The sequence below is a fragment of the Amblyomma maculatum genome, chromosome 9 (genome assembly GCF_055883805.1).
Source record: "Amblyomma maculatum isolate TAMU_Amacu chromosome 9, ASM5588380v1, whole genome shotgun sequence".
NCBI classification, from domain to species: Eukaryota; Metazoa; Arthropoda; class Arachnida; order Ixodida; family Ixodidae; genus Amblyomma; species Amblyomma maculatum.
This window is the reverse complement of record NC_139352.1, coordinates 49,617,052-49,632,834: the sequence shown is the minus strand read 5'-3', so window position 1 is coordinate 49,632,834 and position 15,783 is coordinate 49,617,052. Positions and strand designations below refer to the sequence as shown.

Below are 15,783 nucleotides of genomic sequence, written 5' to 3'. Positions count from 1 at the left end.
TGTCTCCCACATAGTAAGGGAGCATCCAAGTGCCATGCAGGGGGCTTCGCCCCCACTGTTTGTTAAATGGCAATAAAATGTTTCAACCACAACCTGCGTTTTGCCTCTGCCACCGGTGCGTTTGCATCGTTTCGACGATGGCGGCTCCTATAGCGCGGACGCTCAACTCGCAACCTGCCACCGCCCTCGACTAGCATCCCGCGTGGGTGGATAAGGTCAATGAATCCCAGGCGCCCGGTGCTTAAGTTCAGAGGTGAGGCTATGACCTAACTTATTGCTTGGGATTCCAGCGTAACAAGAAACCGACCTCAGTGCAACAGTGTGGAGACGTAGTTTGGTCAGAGCTTCGTATAGATTACTCTGTGGTTCTGCAGGAATACAACCCGTATGAATGGCACGTATAGCTTGCATTGAATCATTGTATAGAGTACATCGCGAAGTATTCCGGGGTTAAAGCACTATCATAAATTTTTGCCAGTGGTTAAAGGAAAATGCTGATTTTTCGAGTTTCCGCAATTAGCTTTCGAAGACGTTCCAACACGTACGTCCTCCATATGCGGAGCGGGATGGTACTTATAGTCATATTAGAAAGGTTGACATTGCAGGCGGTTCAGAAATGAGCGTATCATATATTTCATGTTGTTTGTAAAACAGAACATCAAAGGAAGCAGGGAACCGTGGGAGGGTGACTGCTCCTGGCCCTACAGTGCTGTGAACGGTGAGCCCCCGCAGTTTGCAGCGGGGGCTTGCCTGCCACCGGCGGCTGTACCTGTTGTAGGCTGTCATTGCACTCGCCACCGCTTCGGTGACGAACGACGGCTGTTGCGACGCACGTCTTTCTCTCTCCCTCTTCTTTTTCTTTTCTTTCTTCTCAATTTCCTCCTCTGTCTGCACAAGGCACCGAGGGAGGTGGTGAAGGGTGGCAGCTCCTAGCCCTACAGGTCTGGGACGGTAGGCCAACGCCGCTTGCGGCGGGGGCTAGCCAGCCACCGATTTTTATCTGTTGTAGGCCGTCATTGCACCCGCCACTAATTCGGTGGTGGACGACGGCTGTTGTTGCGGCGCGCGTCTTTATCTCCCTCATCTTTTCTTTCTTTCTTGTCTATTTTTTCTTCTGTCCGCACGAGGCAGCGGAGGTGGCTCAGCTACAGAGCCAGTAGCAGGCCCGTGCATTTTCTTTTCCTTCTTTCTACAGCCACACGAGGCACCGAGGGTTGTTGTTGTGGCTGTAGGAAGGAAGAAAAGAAAATGCGCGGGCCTGCTACTGGCTCTGTAACTGAGCCACCTCCGCTGCCTCGTGCAGATAGAAGAGAATATAGATAAGAAAGAAAAGGAAGAGGGAAAGAAAGACGCGCGCCGCAACAACAGCCGTCGTCCACCACCAGCGATGGCGTGTGCAATGACGGCCTAGAACAGATAAAACTTCGGTGCCAGGCTAGCCCCCGCCGCAAGCGGTGGTGACCCACCTGTACCAGCCCCATCAGGGGAGTAGCTCAGCTGCAAAGCCATAACAGTACCGTGAATTTTCTTTTCTTTCTTCCTATAGTCGCAACAACATCAGAGGAAGAACTCTGACCTCGTTCGCCGGGAACGAGTGGGATCTTGGCGCCGCCTGATGATATTGTACGCACGCTTTGTTACTGATTCCAGGAAGGAGGTTCATGCTGTTTTACTAGAAAGAATAAACCCATCGTCCATCAAAAGTCGGACAGTCTTCTATGTTCTAGGAAATAATCTGGTAGCTCTAGCTAATCTCTCTTTTGTTTGTAATCTGAGGCTAGGGTATTTTGCACTCGGCCGTATTGTCGTTCTGATAAAGTGGGGTATGCAGTCATCTGACCAGTAGTACTGGAGCCCAGTAACATTTCTCAGCACGACCGTTAAGCTTATCGAGAACAGTACTGGCGCGAATTGTGTACAACATTGCTAAATCATACAAAACCATGCTTCTAAATTGCAATTTTCTTTATAGGAAAGGCGCCTTATTTGTCACACTTCTTTGCGCACCGGAACCGTGATGTCAGAGAACGAAGACGTGAATGAAAGAAAGAGAGAAAGAGATGCCATAGTGAAGGGCTTTGAAATAACACCACCCTGAGGTCTTTAATGGGCACGGAATTCGCGCTTTGCGTTTCGCCTCGATCGAAATGTTGCCACCGCTGTCGGGTCAAACCCAAGAACTGTGGTTCAGTAGCCGAGCCTATTACCCGTGCTTAATCATGCCTGCTTAACAGAGCTTTTGTTAGTATATGTACGCTCAGGCCATACCTTAAGTTCGGTCATCTTTCTTCCTCTATTCAAGAAGGCTGCTTAGCGACATGTTAGAATAAACGTTAAAAATATTATCACGTTAATACTTTAGATGGAGTACAAAGAGCGAAGATCATAATCTGCTCCCGTAATAAAGAGAACCGGAAAGAAAATTTATTCAGACAATGTCACTAACTGTGCATAACACGAGGTCCTGACCGCGATATAGGGCAAGCAAAAACCACCCAGTACACCGCACTGATATTCCAAAATACATAAGGGAACGGGCGTTTTGAATGGCCATTCAGTCGATAGTCTATGGAGTCAACGGAACAGCTCAAAACTCTATCGAGATCTCGAAGGCTTTCGAACGTCGCGCAAGGTTGCTAGCGTTGACCAGAGGAGCGTCACGCACACAGGTGCACAGCGCGTTTACGATACAAAAACGTGGACAAGCGTTATTTTATATCTTTAATTTACGCGGTAAAATGTTATGTCCGTAATAATTTTAAAATAGCCTAATACCCAGTCGGAAAAAACTACAGAACGTTTTCTGATGTTACGACAGAATTTCTGTGCGGTTTTTGACGGGAAACCTGTTGTGACAACAGAGCATCCTGTGGTAACATCAGAAATTTCTGTAGTTACAATATAAAAGGGCTACAGAACTGCAGACAAGAGAAATATACTACTAAAATACTGCAGAACTACAAAAAAGTACTACAGAACTACAGAAAAATATGATGGTTACGACAGGACTACAGGATATTTTGTCGTATTTTTGACACAGTTCTGTAGTTTTCTTCGACTGTGATCGCTCTTTTTTAAGGCGCATTATTCATGTACTCTCTACCACTGCAACATGCGCCGCCGAGAAAAGCAAACAATGAAAAGCACAGCCGTATGAACGTCAACGCGTAAAAAAAAAAAAAACAAAAAAAAAACAAAGTTGTCCTTGAATAACGACTAAACACCTGCAGTTACTAAAAAAAAGGCAAGTTATATTTTAATTTGCATTTATAGAGCGATTTTATTTCTTCAAGCAAATCCGAAAGCAACGATAGTGGCGCCATAAAAGTTTGGCGCCAAACACCAGAACTATTTCAAATAGCCTTCGAGTTTTGCCGTGTAGCAGCAGCACAACTCCTTCGAGTTCGATCGCGATTGAAAATCTCGAAGGCTATCGTCTCAATTGCCTTTGAAAATGACCGTGCGACTCGTCAGCCAATAGCCTCTCCACCAGCCTTAACGCGAATACTCGAGACACTTTCGGGATGCACGAAAGGCCCTCCTCCCCTGCTCCTCGGAAGGTGTAGGATGTGACGGGCGACTAGCGCTGTCCTGCTATTCCAAACAAAAGTCCCTATAAGGGACGCGAGTCTGTTCGTCACACGGCGCGGGATTGTCGCGATGCGCGCCACATAAAGGGTGAAAGCGCACGCTCGTGTCTTGACGACACTGACTTCAGCATTGATCGCGAGGTTGAAACGCGCTGCGTCAGGAAAGGCGTGCATTGCTCGCGAGAACGACGTCCCAGGTGCGGGGAGAACTCATCTTCCCGATGGGGCTGGGACAGGTAGGTCACCGCCGCTTGCGGCGGGGGCGAGCCTGCCACCGAATTTTTATCTGTTGTAGGCCGTCATTGCACCCGCCACCGCTTCAGTGGTGGACGACGGCTGTTGTTGCGGCGCGCGTCTTTCTTTCCCTCTTTCTTTTCTTTCTTCTCTATTTTCTCTTCCTAGAGCCACAGCAGAAGCCCCACTTGGCTCAAACAGCACGCCAAGTACAGGCACTGCGTCCTCAAACCGCCACATTAAAACAATTTAATGGGTACATACATACATACAAAAACTTACAACTCTTGAGTACGACAATGAGTAGCGCCAACAGAAACATAATTATTCGCTGCTGGTATCATATGATAAGAAAAGCAGCGCGGAAAGTTCGCGCAATAAAGTTAGCGTTTATAGCAGATATAGCTAAAAACTATTTTAAAATGCTTAGATTTTCCCGTTTGTAACGCTCCACGAAATCTTCTGCACAACAATGTTAATTCCGTTGTTTAACACAAGGAGTCTAGAAAAATAGCTCTACCAAATGAGGTAGTCGGAATTTCAATATAGCAAATAGTATGGGAGAGCGATTCGATAACTCCAAGTGGGAATTCGTATTGGTCCAGTGTGAAATCTGAAAAACTTCCCAAGTTTCTCTGATTTCCTTTGTGACCGTTTGGCTACGCTTGAGTGGAAGTAAATGGTTCAGACTTCTTATTATACACATAAACATGAAACAAACATAAACATAGACCAACAGCGTTCTCACTTAGAATTGCTGATCAATTCGCTGCCGCCTTGTGATTTTGTTGTTAGCCTCACTAAGTATCATAGGTGGGTAGAGAAAATGCTGCGGACTGTGGCGACTTTTTATTAACTAGAATGTTTTCTTAAATGATGTACCGATAAACACACACGCACACGCGCACGCACAGGAAGAGCGGAACCGAAGAAAAAAAGGAAAGATGCATGGCTTAGCTCTGCATACCTGAATATACGTATCGATAATCATTGACTACCTCGGGATCAGAAGAAGTTAATTTCTCCAGTCTTCTGTGCCATTCGCCAGCAGCTAAACTCTCCTTAGCTTCCATGTCCAGCGCGTCTAAGTTACCGGCGTTCCATAATTCGTGTACAGGAAAAGAAAGGCGCAGCATCTGTCACTCGCGGAAGGCAAGAAGTGCCGCCCTACGGCGTTGGAGCGCACTCGTTCCAGCTTGGTCCTCATAGTTGACGGCAGATGAGTGACGTCACATCTTTGACGTCACCCTAATTGAGTGACAATTGTTTTAAAGTCTTTGGTGCTTTCAAATTGAGCGCCAATCGCTGTATCTCACTCGCGGAATCCCGCTATCATCCACGGTAGACATGCGGAATTATGATGGTTTGGTTTGGTTTGCGGGGTTTAACGTCCCAAGGCGACTCAGGCTATGAGAGACGCCGTAGTGGAGGACTGGAAATTTCAGCCGCCTGGGGTTCTTTAACGTGCGCTGACATCGCACAGCACGCGGGCACCTTGTATTTCGCCTCCATCAAAAAGTGGCCGCCATGGCCGGGATTCGATCCCGCATCCTTGGGCACAGTAGTCGAGCGCCTCAACCACTTCACCCCCACGGCAGGGCGACTGGATTGGTATCAGGCGGCTGTGGCTTTCGCCACTCTTTGGATTGAAAGTTTGAGCATAGCGCCACTCTACTTTTACCTGGCGACTCAAACATATCGCGACACTGTCTGGCGTCCTTTGGGAACGAGCTCATCTCTACTTTGATGTGAAAGCCGTGGCGCGATAACTACCTATAGAGACAAACTACCCCTAGGTCTTCTTGTTTCCCTCCAGGCTTAAACTCCCTAGATCATTTTGTAAGATTAAACATGGAGGAAGAAAATGTATCCCTAGATTTAAAAAGAACTCTCTTTAGATTTAAAAACCTATCTCTAGGTCTAGGAACACTTGTCCCTAGGCATGACTTCGCATATTGTATGACGTAACATCCATTCACACGTTTCGTTCACAGCTTCCGTTCAGACGAAGATCATGAGGCAAGAAAGGCTTCCGCCTAAAAAAAACGGTCGTGTCATAATTTTGATACGAAATCGCGCGCGCATTCTCGCATTACAACCGGGACAACGCAGACGACAGCTTTTCTGCAACACGGAGCACTTACGCCACCTCTTATGGCGATTTCCACTGGTCGGTACGGAGCACGTTTCCTTGCTCCGGGACGACGATTTCGATTTCCACTGATCGACCAAGATAGGTTGCGCGTATTCCGCTGGTCGTTTGGGGCAGCTCGGGACGCTCCAGCTCGATCCGCCGACCGAAGTCGGATCTCGCCGGAAGTCCTAGTCGCTGACGCGGTCACTTCCGGATGCTGCTGGATTTTTTTGGCTGGTTTTGACCGTTTCAGCGACATCGGCTATAGTGCCTAGAATATACTGGCTAGTGTGTCGAGCGCGCCGGCTGGGATGGCTCGGAGAGCAATGAAAGCCGCCGGCGGCCGCATAGCGGCGCTGTGGTGCGTGAGGGTGCGAGCCGGTTTCTCGCGCACATTGCGCCGCGCTGCTGAGAGTTGGAAAGGGAGCTGCGCGTTGCTTTGGCTCACGTTTAATACTTTGTTTTAGAGCTCTTTCAGGAGCTTAGGATTGATATAACGTTTTAACATGCTAATGTTAATATCGAATTGCTTTGTACAGATTGCTCGAACTTGAAAGCTCAATCGGTACGTGAGCCACACGCTAACCCGGTAAACGCACATGAGAGCTTTCGCGTTTGGAGGAATTCAAACTCAAAGAATACAAGTCACGAAACACAGATTCGGTTTAATAGAACGAAGGCAGCATGCATGTTTAATCAAAGGTGACAATGCGAGTGGAAGGCAATGCTGGCATGTTCTTCCCACTTGTCCAGATATCCTAAAAAGTCTTCCAAGAAACGCATGTCTGGGCTACCCGGCTTAAGTGCACGCTTGGTTATCCTGGAGGTCATTACTCGTATCAGGCGATTGATTAGCGTGACGAAGTCTTCTGTTGGTTGCACCCGAGTGTATATAGTCTCCACATGCCGCCATTGCAAAAAAAGTCCTTTAATAACCTCATCTCCAAAAAGTTGGAATGCAAGGTCAACCTTCATCTTTTCAAAGTTATTGGGTCTTAAGCATAAGCTAGGCTGTTATCCACGGAAGGTATCCCCATCCATGTAACCGGAATGAGAATGTCCTCAAACGGATGACGGCCTCCGTGGTGGTTAGGTGTCTGCAGTGTAGCCTGGCTGCCACTCTGTTCACCCACAATGCCCGCTTCACTGGAGCCGGAGGAGTCGTTGCAGTCTTGAAAGCCAGCTTCGAGAAAACAGGAGCCCTCGTTGATTTCCGAGCCCGAATCGCCGGGTCCAGTCCCTGCGTCCCGCTTATGGCGTTTACGAGGTGGTTGCTGCTCGCATATGTTTCTTTCCTTCCTTTTTGGTGCCGTCTTGGGCACAAGGTGTGGAGGGTATAATGTTAACGGTTTGAAAATAACGATGTTAAAATAACCATCTTCTACATGCTTCTGTTTCGCACCCCAGTTATGTAACCCCCCTCACATATTACTCCAATCGGAGCCCGTGAGGTATTTGAATAAAAAGAAAAAAAAACAGCAGAACACAAACGAGGAACCTTTACTTACAGCGGCTAATTAAGGTACATCGCGGCCTGCGATTGCACAAGGTTTTGCCGAAGTCACCATCTTTTGAATGAAGAAGCTGACGAAGTTTTTTTTTTTTTTTTTCTCAGATACGCAATATGCGCGAGACGCGGCCGGTTAATCGCGATGAAGCTCGTTGGTAATGCCGCGCTTACGGTGAAACATGCGCCTAATATATAACTGCATCCATATGACATATGTGTAGCGCAAAATGACAATCGAGGGACACAGAAAAGGTACACAACACAGGTGCTGTCTGTAGCGCCTGTGTACACTCTTTGCGCTACACACTGCCATGGAGCACCGTTACCGACTCGCCCAGGTTTGCATCCTTGTGAATATAAGTGCATGCTCTAAAAATGTTTCTCGCCAACAAAAGCAGTTGCCGTTTACCTTCAGTCATTTCTATCGATGCTTCGTTCCCATTGTACAGAATGCGTACTTACGTAGCATCAGATAGCGCAGTAATACGTACGCTCCTTGTTCTAGCGGTAGCCCCGTTTGCCAAAAAAGAAAGTCTTCTCTGTGCACCACCGCTTTCACTTTGGCATTTTTCTCTGCAGTTTAGTTAGAGGCACTGGGGAAACAACAATCGGGAACCGCGTTTCACCACTGGCGACACAGTAAAAAAAGAAGGGATACAGGCGAGCACAGAACGCGCGCACAAAACGAGGAAAAAAAAACCGATGCAATCGTCGCCGAGCAGGTAGAAGTGCGGAACGACTCGCATGAGCAAACACCTACTCCGTAAATAAACTACTGCACCTTCGTGAAAGCAAAAGAGGCGCAGAAGCAGGTTTAACACGCACGCACAACACCAACAGATTGCCGTATTCTGAAGAGAGAAAACTGCGTCGTCTGCTCAGGTGGCACCCTCTTGACAAGCAGCGCCCTCTGCCGCTAACGATTGGCTTTCATTGCAAATAGCGCCATCCTCGCCCATAGGGAAGCGCGGGCGCTCGTCACACTAGCCAGTATATTCTAGGCACTATACATCGGCAGAGGACGCTGGATGTCACCGTTTTTTGCGCGAATATGTCGAAGTGCGTCTATCGAAAAACGTCTGCAGCGTTAAAAAAATGAGAAAGCAAGTTGCTGAGGGCCGCACTCCTGCCTATTTATCAACCGCAAACATTTTGGCGCTGGGATGCGGCTACAACTTTCGAAACCGGCTCAGCTTTACTTCCGCCGCGCGCTCTACACGTTCCGCTGGTCGACCAAGGCTGATTCGCTCTGTAGCGCTTTAGGCCGGCTCGGGCGCCTAGCTCCGATCGACCAGTGGAAATCGCCATTAGTAAGTCGTGTCAGCGGCTAAACCGGAGCAGTCAGTTGAACGTACTTTTGCAAGTGTGCATTTATATTAATATGGTTTCCGTCCCCCTTAAAAAATACCAATTCGGCATGAAGTATTTTGGATAAAATTATTTGAAGTAAATAAAGGATTATGTGACATTCAGAAGGATTCATTAGGACGTAAAGAAAAAAAATCAGGCCGAGCACGTGCCCGCGATGAAAAGAAGATGTGTCAGCTGCTAGGATCAATTTCTGATCTGTGAAGCCGCGATAACAACACGACCTCACTGCCATTTATTTCCAGGTCGCAACGACGATAGCGAGAACGATCACATCGCTGGTAATCGCAGCAAGGTGAGCACGCAGCAGATCGATATGATTAGCCGATTAAAACTGATTGCTGGGCTAGTTGGTGCATATTCACATAAAGGAAAGGTTAATAGCGCAAAAAGACACTCACAAATAGACACACAGGACCGGCCTATTTGTGTCTTTTTTTGCGCTATTAACCTTCCCTTTATGATTAGCAGAGTGTTTCCCTCCTCCACCCATGGTTTAGTTAGGCCTTGGGCTTCGACGCGCGAAAGCTACCAGGCTTAACTGTTTTTGCCGTACTGAAGAGTAGACACCGGTTATAGTTTCTAGAGTTTTATCATAAGTGTCTGCTGCTAGGCCGGTGCCACTCACCCGCTGCCAGAACAGTACAGTTTCGGCCAACAGCTACTGCCAGTACCATTCAGGCACCCATCTAAGCGCCATTAACTTATTTCAATTTAATACAGTTTCGGCCAACAGCTACTGCCAGTACCATTCAGGCACCCATCTAAGCGCCATTAACTTATTTCAATCTAATTCCCGCACACACAACCCTCGCTAAAGCTCCCCGTTCACCAACTAGTTTGGCCGTTTCATATAGCCCATTCTAGAGCTTATGCGGCCGTATTTTTCTCTACCTGGATACCGCATGACCCACAGGACATACAGTTCAAAACACCCACTCTGGGACCTAACAATTTGAGAAGCTGCTGCAAAGCCAACCCACGCGATACTGCGTACAGACGCTTCTCTCCTAAACTCCGAAGGAGATTCCTTGGTACATCTATCTGGTTGCAGTATTAATAAGATACTTTGTTGGGCGAGTTGGTACACATTCATTATTAATTTAAACAGCGCGAACAAGAAGACAAAGGACAAGATAAAAGGAAGCCACGGTACAAGCGCTGACTCACAACTATGCCTAAGCCTAAAAAGATTGTTTCGTTTTCGTCATATTTGTTTTTATCTGGGCCTCGGTGTAAAGGCTTAGGCATAGTTGTGAGACAGCGTTTGTACTTTGACTTTCTTTTATCTTGTTCTTTGTCTTCTTGTTCGCGCTGTTTAAATTAATAATGAATTGCAGTATTAAGCAGGGCAAATTGTCGAGTGCACCCGCTTGCGGCTCAGCTGGATGCTGCCCTGGGTTATTTACACTTCAACGTAGGAGATTTAGTTGGAGCAGCGACACCATTAAACTCAGGAGAAGCTCCCGCATGCGACCAATGTTATGAAAATGCATTTCACCAACAGCGACTCTCACTGGAGAGCAAACTATATTCAATAGGCTACAGGCGTCTCACTATAATCTCGAAATTACCGCTCTGGCTCAGCGACATTGGCGTTGAGTCACGGCGGAGCACAGAGCCGTAAAATAAAACGTCGGCGAAGGCACATTATGCAACTATCTGCCGTCCAAGTGGGCAAATAATGGGCATGTGGGCGGTGCCCGAACGCGAAAAAGTCCGTGGACAGTGCTATGCGAACCCCATGCGTTTGTCGAGGTTAGTACAGACTCTACCCCTGCGGATTACTTTCTGTGAGATCATAGAGACACAAATTAAGGGAGTAGTCGTTAAGCCACTTGCAAACTATATACACGCGAATAACGACCCGCAAAGGAAGCCCCATACGGGATCAATTATGCTGTCGCGTCGTACTTTTATTATAGGCGGAAGATTAAGGAAAAGAAAATGCACGGGCCTGCTACTGGCTCTGTAGCTGAGCCACCTCCGCTGCCCCGTGCAGACAGAAGAATAAATGGAGAAGAAAAGGAAGAGGGAGATAAAGACGCGCGCTGCAACAGCCGTCGTCCACCACCGAAACGGTAGCGGGTGCAATGACGGTCTACAACAGATAAAATTGTGTGGCAGGCTAGCCCCCGCCGAAAGCGGCGTTGACCTACCTGTCCCAGCCCCATCAGGATTATATAGTGTCGCCTAAAAGTTTCATACTATCGAATGAAACCGTATACATCGCGGCTGTACGCAGGGTCATATATGCAAAGGAGGACGAGCGCTTTTTAAACATTTGCTGCCCAAGTGGACATATAATGTGCAATCCGTAATTATAATTATAATTTTCACCATGTATTGCCCAACACTATATTGCCCTCAACGAAAGGTATAGAGAACAGGCTTTGCAAAACCTATGTCCAAGGAAAGATTTAAACTCATTCGAGAATCACTCGTCATATACGAAACCGAATAACAAAAAAAAATATCGAAGCCTTGTCAAACAATGTTTGGATCCTTCTTGCTATAGCCTACTAAGAAATTGAGAGAAATTATAGCCTGCAATTGAAACTGAAAAGCAGGCTACATCTTCTATACATAATCATTATGCAAACCATGACATGCACTGTAAAAAAATGTGTGTGAAATTACAGGTATTATTAAAGAAAACATTTGTCGCCGTACAAAGAATATCTGTTCTACTTCATTGACCGAAGTAAGTTTATGAAAAAAAAAAAAACGTTTTTTCTGTTTTCCAGCCGAAACCTTAATTGGAAAGCAAACAATTCGACATATGTTTGTCGTCTGTTCTATTTTATACCACAAACTTATTTTTACTTAGTAAGTAGATAAATGCTGAATAGAAAGTAAAATTGTATGACAACACCGAAGGCGCTGTCCGACGAACGGCTGCGTAACAATTTCGATTCGAAAGAAGATAACTAGCGGCGCCACATTGAGGTCCATTGTTGGTTGGGCTGCTACAGTGGTATCTGTTATGCATTTTTTCCACTGCCTCTTTTCGGTAGCTGGACAAATGTTGCACGGCTAAGTTTATGGGTGCCATCGAGTATTACCAGCGCCGAGAGATATTCGTGAGTTGGAGTTAGCAAGGCGTTCGCCTTAAATATGGTGTTCATTGGAGAAACTGGCGCTTAAAGCAATTTTATTGTTGTTACAGACAGAAGAACGTGTGAAATGAAAGACGAGTAAAAACAGAAATATTTGCATCATTCTTTTAACTGTGCGGCAGAAAAAAAAAGCAAATAAAAATTGAAAAACGTCGTGTCACAGAAAATATTTGTCAATTTACAAGAATTTTCAATCAGTTTTAACAGAAAAGCTTCAAAATCACAGAAAAAATTCAAAAACAGGAAACGTAGCAGAACAGAAAATTTCTGGCAGGACAGCTGCTAGAAAATTTCTGTATTTCTTAACAAGTTTTTTATAAATGTTGCTAAAGGAGACCAAATTGAAGCCATAACACGGTATGGTCTGGCTGCTAAAGAGAACCCATTGTCGCGTACCCCTGTAATTTCACTATCCCTTATCCTCCGGTTGAAGTCATGGACTTCCAGCTGACGGAGCCCCGGCTGAGCCCCCAGCAGCAAACTCTGCTGGTCCGCACCGGGCTGGTGCTGCTCGCCCTGGCAGTGGTGATGACCACCGTACTCTTGGTGCTCACCCGCAGCCACCACGGGACGGTCTTGGCCCACGTGGCCACCAGGGGCTCGTCCCGACACCCCGCGCAGCTCTGCAACGCCACCTCGTGCCACCTGGCCGCAGCACTGCTCAAGGCGAGATGTTTTCTCAAGTCGAACCGTTTCAAAAGTGTGTCGTGCTTTCGCTCTTCCTTAACTTGAGCACACGCCACGCCGTGTAACAAAGAAAAATGAGACACCGACTATAATTTCAGCTCTCTTATACCCAGGACCCCCTCATCACATGTTAGAGCATCGTCTTTGTTCATTACGCATGCATTGTTGAGTGCTGATACCCTGGACGATTGCGCTACTCTCGAATTCAAGAAAAAATATTACATCGCTGGCCTAGTTGCCGCCATGTCCGCCCACGGAAGTAATTCGCGCTCATTATGAACAGCAGTGCTCTGCTAGGCACTTTATACTTGTTCGTGTCAGTACCTCCAACGTCAACGTGCTTTTTTTAGCCCTTGCATAAGCGCATACACACAACGAGCAGTGCTCATGTGGCCCCTTAAGCATGCACTTAGTGCGTTCAATGCACTGTCGCATTGAGTCCTACAGGAGAAAAATATTTTAAAAAGCAGCAAGAGAGCAGAAAGCACCTCACGCATTCGATGTGTTTTGTTTGCGCCTCTGTCGTTCAAATATTGTCTATTCACCCGATGCGCGAATCTTGTTGATCAGTTGTGCCTCCTGTCGTTGATCGCAGGAGACACTCAACGGCAGCGGCAGCCCGTGCGACGACTTCTACGCCTTCGTGTGTTCCGGCTGGCTGCGGCGGTCTTCCTTCGCCAGCACCCACGACACACAGGCGGCGCTGCTTTTCTGGGGGGCGCGCTCCAGGCTCAGGCAAATCGCGCGGAATCCGGCGACGACGACGCCACGCACCGGCACAAGGCGAGCATAGAGCGCACATTCGCTCACTTACTCACCCTCTTTCGCTCATTAATCAAAACTCGGAGATGTTTCCTCGACAAATCAATACACATGGATAATTTATTTATTGAAAACACCAGCGAGTAATTTCGGTTCAGAAAGTGTCTGTCGAGACTACATAGCGGGTATCTTTTTATCAAATACTGAAGGTCGCCAGCCTAACTTACATTAAACGCAGTCGCTGTGCAGTTATGTAGCGCACTGTTTGTACATCTTTCTTGGACACCACTGGGTGGCCGAACCGCACGGCCGCTCTGACGAGTCGAAAGTTCAAGCGCTCTGCTCGGTTCTGCACTTGTAAAATGCCATCCTTTACAAAGTTTCCTCGACTGCTGGCTTACAAGGAAAGCGGGAACAAACTTAGTAAGGAAAAGGAAATAGCCTGAATTCGGCGGGTAGACACCCAAATTTGTTCCATAGAGCAAAAGAGGGCGAAACAACAAAGAATAAATAGCGCAGCGCGTCTTGTCTGTCTATTCACTTGGTTTTTCCTCCTCTTCTCACCTTATACCAAAGTACACACTGCTCTCACAGCCTGTCGTTTGCCTAATGTATATGAACGCAAACAGGGAGTCCACCTTCAATAATCCCGTCATAAGTTAAGGATGTTGCAAGCGACGACGTTGTCACAGTGGCTCGTCCCATGGTGCAGGACTACGGCGTCACAGAGGCAGGAACTCCTGGTCACTGATGACCACCGACCGGCGCCAAGCTCTACGAAGGCGGCCGCGCTATACAACGATTGCCTGGAAGCCTCTATGATGCATCGCACCGATGCCCTGGCTGTCTTTCTTAAGGACGTGGGCTTGGGATTCCCCAACCACGTCCAGAAGCCATTCGAGCTCGCCATCAAGATCGACCTCTACTACAACCTAAAGGCAAGTCTCTTATGGCTGTACTACCTCTTCATTGTTTCACCTGTACTTTTTAACAATAGTTCGCTGCTAGTTGACCCTTTCGATAACCATTCAGACGGCTCATTTACTTCAGCATAATACAGTATAAGCTTAGAATCCCTGTCTTCTCAATTGTCATAGTCATTGCTACAACGAAATTCCAAGAAGCGAGTGGAAACCGTCCCTTGTAGGTACTTGCAGCGAATCCACTGGACACCTGAGACATGAAAGTACGTAGGTAATGTCGCAGGCTATTGGAACATTATTAACACCCGGCAACAATCGGCGAAGTCGTTTGTTACATTTTCAGACAGCGCTACGACGCCAACCGCAAGCCCCTATGTGCACCCTTTGGCGCTATAGGCCGTCGCTGCAAAGAAGAGCACGTAAGCAGGGAAACTCCGAGTGAAAAATTGTGGTGACATTTTAACTCCATGGGTACGATACTATAGCTTTCATGTCGCCCACCTGTGGAGCCTTTTTTGGATCCTTGTTTCCATACAACCCCTTTGCTAATCGCTTAATCAGTAACCACTTAATTCGTCACTTTATTTTCCCTTACATATTCACTTACATGCAGCCGTAAGCTTCTATATATTATGGGAAATACCACATCACATGACACATACATCTATAAAACCTCGCTTTAACCATGTCGTGCCTAAGGGTGGCGTTTCTTACTCATCGCTGAAGGGCCCCAGAAAGTTCGATTTCCATCTTACACGCCCCTCTGAAAGCAGCTGAAGTCTGAGCTGGCAGTTCTATCCGTGGGTACGTTCCAATACTCCCTAGTAGACGTTCACTTAGATGGTTAAACGGACAACCGCCATTTTGGGATGCGTTCCAATTCTCACAAAGCCGTTCAAGAAGACTGCTCCGCCTATTGGTTTATTAATTGTTAAACTTGATTAACGGAAAATTGGGTATTAGGGGTAGTGGGTTAGGAAAGAGTTGGTGAAGGAGCAATGACCGGCAGTCCTTGGTGCAGGAGTCCGTTGGCCTCAGCTGCGGCTCTGGCTTGCTGCACCAGCATGGGCTGATGCTGCGCGTCCGACTCGGCTAGAAGGTCCTCCCATTGCTCAGGACTGGGACTATTTATTTTAGGCCTCATGGGGCTAGCCTTACATCCCCATGTTGTGTGGTATAATGTAGCAGTGTTTCTGCACCAGACACGTTCGCTTTTGTATCATGCGGGCCAGATATTGTGGTACAGGGCTGTTTGGATACGTGTTTGTAGGCGCCGAAGTGTAGTAGCTTGCTCTCGACTTAGAGTGTAATGTGTTAGTGCGTATTTTCTACGCCTCTTCTTACACGCCCGTATGTTGCTTGTGTTGTGAAAGGCTTTACCGATTGCTTCGCCGCCCGGCTAGTGAAACATCGTTGCAGGCTGCTTCTAAACATGGCGGACAGCGCGCGGATCGCG

General features: G+C 47.3%; 1 protein-coding gene across 1 annotated transcript in view; it reads left to right on the top strand.

Moving 5' to 3' along the window:
- The window catches only part of LOC146179025 (membrane metallo-endopeptidase-like 1), an 85,445-nt gene that overhangs the window by 50,672 nt on the left and 18,990 nt on the right, over window positions 1–15,783 (top strand). The window contains exons 2-5 of the mRNA XM_084580097.1: window positions 9,082–9,131; window positions 12,389–12,621; window positions 13,238–13,425; window positions 14,117–14,342. Of these exons, the coding sequence (XP_084436223.1) occupies window positions 12,391–12,621; window positions 13,238–13,425; window positions 14,117–14,342 (645 nt within the window). The 5' untranslated portion in view covers window positions 9,082–9,131; window positions 12,389–12,390. The remainder of the gene's footprint in view (window positions 1–9,081; window positions 9,132–12,388; window positions 12,622–13,237; window positions 13,426–14,116; window positions 14,343–15,783) is intronic.